Below are 9731 nucleotides of genomic sequence, written 5' to 3' on the forward strand. Positions count from 1 at the left end.
TTGAGATGGAGGCTAGAGTGCAGAGGCGTGACCTCGGCTCACTGCAACCTCTGCCTCCTGGGTTCAAGCAATTCTCCTGCCTCAGCTTCCCGAGTGGCTGGGATTACAGGCCTGCAGCACCATGCCCGGCTAATTTTTGTATTTTTAGTAGAGGTGGGGTTTCACCATGTTGGTCAAGCTGCTCGAACTCCTGACCTCAAGTGGTCCGCCTGCCTTGGCCTCCCAAAGTGCTGGGATTACAGGATGAGCCACCGTGCCTGGCCTATATATTTTTTTTCTGGAAGTTTTTACCTGGACTAAAAGTGTCAGCAGGGCTGTGTTCCTTTTGGGAGGTTCTAAGGAAGAGTCCACTGTGTTGCCCTTTCTGGCTTCGGGAAGCTGCCTGTGTTCCTTGGCTCATGACCCCTTTCCATCTTCGAAGCCAGCAATGCCAGCTGGATTCTTCTCATGAGGCCATCTCTCTGGTTTTGAATCTTCTGTCTCCCTCTTTCCCATGTAAGGACCCATGTGATTATAGTGGGCCCACCCAGGTAATCCAGGATAATCTTCCTATGTTATTTATTTTTTTGAGACAGGGTCTCACTCCATTGCCCAGGCTAGGGTGCAGTGGTACCATCATGGCTCACTGCAGCCTCAACTTCCCAGGCTCAGATGATTTTCCCACCTCAGTCTCTCGAGTAGCTGGGATTACAGGCACGCGCCACCATGCCTGGCTAATTTTTTTTTTTTTTTTTTTTGAGACAGAGTTTCACTCTGTCACCCAGGTTGGACTGCAGTGGTGCGATCTTGGCTCACTGCAACCTCCGTCTTCCAGGTTCAAACGATTCTCCTGCCTCAGCCTCCCGAGTAGCTGGGATGACAGGTGCCCGCCACCACACCCAGCTAATTTTTCTATTTTTAGTAGAGACAGGGTTTCACCATATTGGCCAGGCTGGTCTTGAACTCCTGGCCCTTTGATCCACCCGCCTCGGCTTCCCAAAGTGCTGAGAATACAGGCGTGAGCCACCGCGCCCAGCCTAATTTTTGTAGTTTTTGTTGAGATGGGATTTCATTATGTTGCCCAGGTTGGTCTTGAACTCCTGGGCTCAAGCTACCCTCCTACCTCAGCTTCCCAAAGTGCTGGGGTTACAGGCATGAGCCCTATTTTAAAGTCAGCTGATTAGCAACCTTACTTCCACCTGCAACCTTAATGCCCCCTTGCCAAATAATATACTCATAGGTTCTGGGGATTAGGCTGTAGGCATCTTTGGGGGAACGATTATTTTGCCTACCACACTAATATTCTATATTACCCTTATAAAACACCTATCCAGCTCTGGCACTGGTAGGCCAATTCCATTTCTTCCTTCCCTCCTTTCTCTGAATAAGCCATTATCAATTTGCTTTTGTAACTGACATATACTTAACATGCAGTAAAGCACACAAGTCTTAAATGTACAACTCATTGAGTTTTAATACATACATAGAAACCCACATAAACACCACCCAGATCAAGACAGAGAACATTTCTATCACTCAAGAAAGTTCCAGCCAGGCACAGTGGCTCATGCCTGTAATTCCAGCACTTTGGGAGGCTGAGGTGGGAGGGTTGATTGAGTCCAGGAGTTCAAGACCAGACTGGGCAACATAGCAAGACCCCCATCTCTACAAAAAAAAATTTTTTTTAAAGAAAATTCCCTGGCACCACTTTCCGGTCAATACTTCCTTAAAGAAGGAACCACTGTTTGGACTCTTATCACCATAGATTAGTTTTGCCAGTTCAAGAACTTTACATAAGTGGAATCATGGAGAGGATGTGTCTGGCTTCTTCTGCACCCTGTGCCTAATAGATTCACCTGTGTTGTGCACGCAGCTGTTGGTTCCTTTTTAAATTACTGAGTCGTGTTCCATTGTATGAATATACCACCATTTACTTGTTCACGCAACCTCCTGTTGGTGAGCGCTTGGGGCATTATTGGGTTTGATGACTTTGTGGAAGTCTCTCTGTGGATATGTGCAGCCCTCAGTCCATTTCTGGACATCTGCTGTGCTGTCCCTTCTCTCTCCTGGGCCTCATCCCACTCTCTGGGCTGCACACACACACAAAATGGAATTGTTCTTCCTGATGTCAATCCTTGACATGTTGAGGAGGCTGACTACCCAGCCCACCACACCTGCTCCTCCCAAGTCAAAGGTTCTGGGAGGATTCCACCACCTGCTCATTATATGCCCCAGCACGCTCACTGTCACAATCCTGGTGAGCGCTGATAGGCCCAGCTTCAGCAGCAGCAGCAGCAGCAGCAGCAGCAGCAGCAAGCACTGTGACAAATCTTACAGACACCGGTCATGCTTTCCCAAGTAAGTGGCTACTGTAAGACTCAGTTAAACGTGCAGCCTCCTTCAAGCAAATACGCGTTGCATCACAGTAAGCCTCGTGTAAATTGTCTTCATCCTTGTATTCATCTTATTTTTCCTATTTCTCTTGATCTCTAGCTCCTCACTTTAAACAATTGTTATCTTGTGGTATTTTTATGAATCAACTCAAAATCCCTTCTTGGGGGGAAAAAGGCAGAGTGTCAAATGGCTATTTAATTTTTTTTTTTTTTTTTTTTTTTTGAGGCAGAGTCTTGCTCTGTTGCCCATGCTGGAGTGCAGTGCCACAATCTCAGCTCACTGCAGCTTCTGCCTCCCAGGTTCAAGTGATTCTTCTGCCTCACCCTCCTGAGTAGCTGGGACTACAGGTGTGCGCCACCACGCCAGGCTACATTTTGCATCAAATGGCTAATTCTTAGCTTGAGAGCACTTCTGTTTGACTTCAGAAAGGCCTGCAGTGAAATTTTATAGCGTGGATTCCAATGACCCTGCTGACAGTGTGAACCCGAATTCCTGTGTTGAAGTCTCCAGGCTCAGCCAGTGAAGCAGCTGAGCAGCCTATGATGTGGAGGTCCCTAGGGGCCTACGGCAGGAGCCAGAGAGTGGAACTGGACCTGAGGCCCCCAGATCCTCCTCCCCCGCCTTCAAGGCTCCGCGACCACCCACGGTTAGAGAAGCAGCTGCTAGAGCAACCCCTCACCCACCTGCCGGAACTTCCGTTCAGGCAGTGAGACGTTGGCCTCAGCCATAAGCATCCAAGCCGCCGCGGTTGGGAGACTAGCTTTCCCATTGGCAGGATGCACTGTCCGTCAGAGACCTAAGGGCTCTCATTGGCCAGCGGTGTGGCAGGGGTGGAGCGCACCATGCTTGTCCACGTGGTCCCCACGTGAAGGAACCCGCCCTGCGCGTGTGAAAGGGCGAGAGCAGCGCGAGATAGGGCCCAGAGCCTCAGATCTTTGTTGGCGACCATGGCTTCGGCTTCTCAAGGCGCTGACGACGGCAGCCGCAGGAAACCCCGCCTGGCTGCCTCGTTGCAGATCAGCCCCGAGCCCCGCCCCTGGCGACCGCTACCCCCTCAGGCCCAAGGTGCCTGGGAGCCCGCGCCCGCGATGGACCACGCAGAGGGCGGGCAGCCCCAGGTCTCGGTGTTGAGGGACAGTGGGCCTGGGGCAGGGGCCGGAGTCGGGGAACTGGGGGCAGCCCAGGCGTGGGAAAACTTGGGGGAACAGATGGGGAGGACCCCGAGGGTCCCTGTGCCCCCCGCAGGGCTGAGCCTGCCGCTCAAAGACCCACCTGCCAGCCAGGCCGTGTCCTTGCTCACGGAGTACGCGGCCAGCCTGGGCATCATCCTGCTCTTCCGGGAGGACCAGCAACCAGGTGAGGCCGGGCCGGGGCGTGGGTGTGCCAGAGGACAGAGCCGCGGAGGGCTGGGTCCCAGGACGTGGGGAGGGGGTCTGAGGAAGGTGGGCCTTGGTCCCTATGCTCAGAGACACCGCCAGAGCAGGACCTGGCCTGAGCCTGAGACCTCGGGGTGGACCCTGCTGTGAGCAGCGGTCTCCAAGCATCACCAGCCACACCAGATGCTCAACTGTGGCAGGGTCACGGCAGGTGAACGTTCTCTCCACCTGAGGTCCAGGGAGACTGAGGCCCCTTGGTATTTCTGCATACGTTTTTAGAGCCACTTACACGCAATTTAAGTTGCCATGCCGGCATTGGAGATACCGGAAGGAGAGCCACTCCCGTGACTTAAAGTTAAGCAAAGCTTGGTAAATGTAACACCGTGTGTATGATACAGAGGTATTCCTCTTCTTCAGTACATACCCCTCAAACTCTTTGACTCAGTGTTTGTGTGTGTGTGTGTGTGTGTGTGTGTGTGTGTGTGTGTGTTTAAGCTGGGGTCTTACTCTATTGTCCAGACTGGAGTGCAGTGGAACAATCTTGCCTCACTGTAGCCTCTGCCTCCTGGGCTCAAATGATACTCCTGCCTCAGCCTCAGCCTCCCGAGGAGCTGGGACTACAGGTGGACTCCACTACACCTGGCTAATTTTTTTTTTTTTTTGTAGCGATAATGTGGTTTTACCATGTTGCCAAGATTGGTCTTGGAAATCCTGGGCTGAAGCTATCTGCCCGCCTAGGCCTCCAAAGTGCTGAGATTACAGGTGCGAGCCGCCACACTTGGCCCAGGGTTTTAATTTAAAAGTTAATTGCAGACATTATGCTCCTTACCTATAAGACATTATGCTCCTTACCTGTAAATACGTTCACGTGTTTGTGTGTGTGTGTGTGTGTTTTTTTTGTTTGTTTGTTTGTTTTTTTTTTTTGAGACGGGGTTTCACTCTTGTGGCCCAGGCTGAAGTACAGTGGCACGATCTTATCCCACTGCAACCTCTGCCTCCCGGGTTCAAGAGATTCTCCTACCTCAGCCTTCCAAGTAGCTGGGATTACAGGTGTCCACACCAAGCCCGGCTAATTTCTTTTTGTATTTTTGGTAGAGATGGGGTTTCACCATGTTAGCCAGGCTGGTCTCAAACTCGTGACCTCAAGTAATCCGCCCACCTTGGCCTCCCAAAGTGCTGGGTTACAGGCTAGAGCCACCTTACCCAGCCCTCTTTTTTTTTTTTTTTTTTTTTTCCTTTGAGAGAGTCTTGCTCTGTTGCCTAGGCTGGAGTGCAGTGGTAAGATCTCAACTCACTGCAACCTTTGCCTTTTGAATTCAAATGATTCTTGTGCCTCAGCCACCTGAGTAGCTGGAATTACAGACTTGTGCCGCCGTGCCCAGCTAATTTTTTTGTGTTTTAGTGGAGATGGGTTTCACCACGTTGGCCATGCTGGTCTTGAATTCCTGTCCTCAGCCCCCCAAAGTGCTGGGATTACAGGAGTGAGCCACTGTGCTCGGCCTCATATATATTTCTTAAGAACAATGGCATCTATTATGTAACTACAATACGATTATCAAATCCTGGAAATTTAACATTGATATACTACGATCTTCTAATTTCTATTCGCATTCAAATTTTGCCAGTTGTCCCAGTAATGACCTCGTGGCCATTTTCTCCCACCCCAGTATGACATTACAGTTAGTTGTCATGCCTCTTTAATCTCTTACCTGAAACAGTTCCTGTCTTTGTCTTTCACAATATTGATGTCTTTGAAGAGTAAGGGCTGGTAGTTTTGCACATGTCCTTCAGCTTGGGTTTGTTTTCTCGGGACTGAGTTCAGGTGATGTGTTATTGAAGTGATGTCGAGTCCTTGGCCACGCATCTCACCGGGAGGTTTGTAATCTTGGTTTGTCCCCTGGATATGTGACCTGCGGGGATTTGACTCGGGTTGCATCTACCAGGTGTCTTCACTTTCTTCTTTGTGCTAAATAAGTCATCCAGGGGCATTTGGAGATCTTGTAGATATCCTGTCCCCATAACATTGTCACTTGTGGTTTTAGAAAATCATGCTTTGATGGTTCTCCCCAGATTCAGTCGCTGTTAGGATGGCAGCCACGTGCTGGTTTTCTAAGGTCAACATCCCTTCCATGTCTGTCTGTGGTTGCTGGTTGTGATGCCCGTTTAGAGCAGACAGATCTCAGTGCTAGTGAGGAGTGCTGAAATGGGCTCCCTTCCAAAAGGGAAGTCCCCAGAGGGGCAGTGCTTGGGAGAAACAGTTTAGCAGCAAGTACTGTGAAATTAAATAAGCCTGCACCTTTGACCATGTGATCCCAGCTCCAGATTTTTCATCTATCTCTTTTGTGTTATAAGTAACACCCAAAATGATACTGTTTCATAGAAAAGGTGTTCAAATACAGGGCCACTGGAGGAGAGGAAATAAAATCAATGTTTGTGTGGCAGGTGGAAGTGCTTGGTGGCTTCCTCCTGAGAACAGGGTGGCGTGGGCTCTGGAGAGGGGACCTGGATATGGGTCCTGACACAACTTGGGCAAACTGCCTGCCCTTTCTGCTCATCTGTGAAATGGAGTCACGCATCCCTGTTGTAGAGGAGTTGGGCGAGGACTTGGTTGAGTCAACGATGGGTCACAGCCTGCAGAGGCACTCAAGGGTGTGCGGGGCATGGGGTGGAGTAAGGGAAGGGCAGTCAGGGTCTCGTTACTCTGGCTGTCCTCGATGTCAGGTGTCAGGAGGAGGCAGAAGTGGTACCTGTCACAGGGCCAAAGGCCGGGTGGCTTCTTCCTCACCTTGCTCCTTCCCCAGGTCCCTGCTTCCCCTTCTCTGTGAGTGCGGAACTGGATGGGGTGGTCTGCCCTGCGGGCACTGCAAACAGCAAGACAGAGGCTAAACAGCAGGCAGCGCTCTCTGCCCTCTGCTACATCCGGAGTCAGCTGGAGAGCCCAGGTAATGAAGGGAGGGCCAGGCAGCTGAGCCGCAGCTGGGGACAAGAGGCCCGAGGCCGGCAGTCCTGTGGGGAGGCTGAAGTGGCTGTGCGTGTGGGCAGGAGGTGGGTTGCTGCACGAACCATCTGGGCATCAGGACATCACCTGCAGGGAGCTGGGGCGGGGGACAGGTGCCGGTCCCTGCTTTCATGTCCTCTGGGGACACTGGGGGTAGGGACTGCTAGAAGAGCAGCTCATGGAATGTCCTGTGTCTGGAAGATGAAAACTGCCTCTCCCCTGTTCCTTGGCTTCCTGAGGGATGGAGGGTGTGCCTTGGCACCCACACCAGCCCATCCTCCTTGTCTCTTCCAGAGTCCCCCCAGACCTCCAGCCGGCCTCCACCGCCCCCCCTGAGCGTAGGTAGGTGAGCTCTTGCGGACGCAGGCTCTAGTGTTGAGGGGAGAGGCGTGGGCTCCCTTCTACTGCACTCTCTTGCCCCGGCACAGACAGCATCCTGACCCATGGGCAGCGCTGCGCAGCCTTGGTGAGCGCCGGCTTTGACCTCCTGTTGGACGAGCGCTCGCCATACTGGGCCTGTAAGGGGACTGTGGCTGGAGTCATCCTGGAGAGGGGTAGGGATCGCCCCAGCCCCAGCCCTGGTCTCCTGGGAAGGGCCCCCTTGAGCTGCTTGCCTTAGGCTGGGCCCTCTCTGCCCTCCCTGCACAGAGATCCCGGGTGCCAGGGGCCATGTGAAGGAGATCTACAAGCTGGTGGCCCTGGGCACCGGCAGCAGCTGCTGTGCCGGCTGGCTGGAGTTCTCGGGCCAGCAGCTCCATGACTGCCATGGCCTGGTCATCGCCCGCAGGGCTCTGCTGAGGTGAGGGGCTGTGGAGTGGGCGCCTGACAGCAGCCTTTGCCAGGACAAGGTCGTCCCCAACCACCCTCTACCTGTCACTCCTAGGTTCTTGTTCCGGCAGCTCCTGCTGGCCACACAGGGGGGCGCCAAGGGCAAGGAGCAGTCCGTGCTGGCCCCCCAGCCGGGGCCCGGACCCCCATTCACCCTCAAGCCCCGCGTCTTCCTGCACCTCTACATCAGCAACACCCCCAAGGGCGCGGCCCGTGACATCTAGTATGCAGGGCCCCTGGGGCAGGCGGGGGATGGGGTGCCCTCGGTTGGGCTGCTGGGTGGGGGCCAGGGTCAGAAGAGTGGCCCTGATGCTGGTGTCTGTCCCCTCCCGGCCTGCAGCCTGCCCCCCACCTCAGAAGGCGGCCTCCCTCACAGCCCGCCCATGCGCCTGCAGGCCCACGTGCTCGGGCAGCTGAAGCCTGTGTGCTACGTGGCGCCCTCACTGTGTGACACCCACGTGGGCTGCCTCTCAGCCAGTGACAAGCTGGCACGCTGGGCCGTGCTGGGGCTGGGTGGTGCCCTGCTGGCCCACCTGGTGTCTCCACTCTACAGCACCAGCCTCATCCTGGGTGAGCACGTGGCGAGGGCTGGAGGGTGGGAGGGGAGGGCAGGGAGGTCACTCACCTTGTCCTGTCCCTTCTGCCCTACAGCTGACTCATGCCACGACCCTCCGACTCTGAGCAGGGCCATCCACACCCGGCCCTGCCTGGACAGTGTCCTGGGGCCATGCCTGCCACCTCCCTACGTCCGGACCGCCCTGCACCTGTTTTCAGGGCCCCCAGTGGCCCCCTCTGAACCTACCCCTGACACCTGTCATGGCCTGAGCCTCAACTGGAGCCTGGGGGACCCTGGCATCGAGGTTGTGGATGTGGCCACTGGGCGCGTGAAGGCCAAGTGAGAAGGGCTCCGTGGGGCCGGGCTGAGGAGGGGTCCTGGTGATGGAGGGCTCCATGCATGAACTTCCTCACCTCAGGTCTAACCCCAGCTCAACCCCTTAGCTCAGCCTCTTGGCTCAACCCCTTACTAGCTCCGTAGTGGTGGTGACACCACTGCCTGTCCTGTGACTCCTGTGACAACGTCACAGTGTGAGAGGAGGTAGTGTGAGGTGTGTGGCAGGCCTGCTGGTCCAGCTTGTATCTCTCTTATCTCAGTGGCATCCTCTCTTCATCCAGTGCTGCCCTGGGGCCTCCCTCCCGTCTCTGCAAGGCATCCTTTCTCCGGGCGTTTCACCAGGTGGCCAGTGCTGTGGGGAAGCCCTACCTCCTGGCCTTGAAGACCTACGAGGCTGCCAAGGTCGGTCCCCATCAGTCCTGGTCCCTCTCCAGCCCTGCAATCCCTGCCCCCTGCAGGCACCTTCTCTCACCCACCTCTCATCTCCTGCCCTAGGCTGGGCCCTACCAGGAGGCTCGCAGGCAGCTCTCTCTCCTCCTGGACCAGCAGGGCCTGGGGGCTTGGCCCTCGAAGCCACTGGTGGGCAAATTCAGAAACTGAAGCCGGCCTCGGCGGGCCCAAGGTCCCGGAGCCAAGCTGTACCCCTGCTGGGGGAGTGCCCTGTCTGAGGAGGGTTGTGGGGGAGAACGTGGGTTGTGCAGGGTGAAACTGGGGCTGGAGGGAAGGAGGAGCCTGCTGTGGTTGGGACGCTGCTGCTGCACATTTGGGCTTGAATAAAGAAGTATTTCTGGTGACTGTGTAGTTGGCTGTGTGTGTTTTGGGGTGGCCAGGGGCCTTTTGTTTGTGGGTAGAGCCCCTCACGCCTCCTTTGGGAAGCCCTGTGTTCACTGGGCTCCCACCTGGATCCTCTCACTGAGCCACTGAATTGTCACCCCAGCCCCTGTTCACAGGGCTGGAGGCAGGTTTAGGAGGGGAGGTGACCTCCCCTGGTTCCTCCTGTTTTCCAGCCTGTGTGCTGGGGGAGGCCACTGAGGCCATGGGTTGTGGGGGTTGTAAAGGGCGGGAGGAGGGCAGGCTGCTTGGATATGTGAGCATTTTGTCCTCTCGCCACGACTGGGGCTCCAAATCCTTGCCTTTCTGGGCCCCTAGGATTGGGGGGAGTGGCAGAGAACACCCTTCCCTGGTCAGAGCTTCAGCTGCCGTGGCCCTCGATGGTGCTGTGGGTGTCGGGGCAGCCCCGTGCTGAAGGATGTGGGGAGGGCAT

The 9731-nt window shown here is 55.0% G+C and overlaps 1 protein-coding gene across 4 annotated transcripts; it reads left to right on the plus strand.

The window, feature by feature from the left end:
* The first annotated feature begins 2253 nt into the window (after positions 1-2253).
* ADAD2 (adenosine deaminase domain containing 2) lies at positions 2254-9261 on the plus strand. Of its 4 annotated transcripts, none has more exons than XM_077986998.1 (11): positions 2254-2337; positions 2603-3729; positions 6551-6691; positions 7042-7089; positions 7176-7301; positions 7396-7546; positions 7631-7798; positions 7916-8145; positions 8227-8470; positions 8749-8869; positions 8963-9261. In XM_077986998.1, the coding sequence occupies exons 2-11, from the start codon at positions 3321-3323 to the stop codon at positions 9065-9067; spliced, it is 1743 nt and encodes a 580-aa protein (XP_077843124.1). In that variant the 5' UTR covers positions 2254-2337; positions 2603-3320; the 3' UTR covers positions 9068-9261. The 4 variants fall into 4 exon arrangements, with proteins under 4 accessions (XP_077843124.1, XP_077843125.1, XP_014982194.3 ...); XM_077986999.1 differs by having other exon boundaries at positions 2276-2404; XM_015126708.3 differs by lacking the exon at positions 2254-2337 and adding an exon at positions 4416-4511 and having other exon boundaries at positions 2609-3729; positions 8728-8869.
* Positions 9262-9731: the final 470 nt, after the last annotated feature.

The sequence above is a fragment of the Macaca mulatta genome, chromosome 20, assembly GCF_049350105.2.
Source record: "Macaca mulatta isolate MMU2019108-1 chromosome 20, T2T-MMU8v2.0, whole genome shotgun sequence".
Classification (NCBI taxonomy): domain Eukaryota; kingdom Metazoa; phylum Chordata; class Mammalia; order Primates; family Cercopithecidae; genus Macaca; species Macaca mulatta.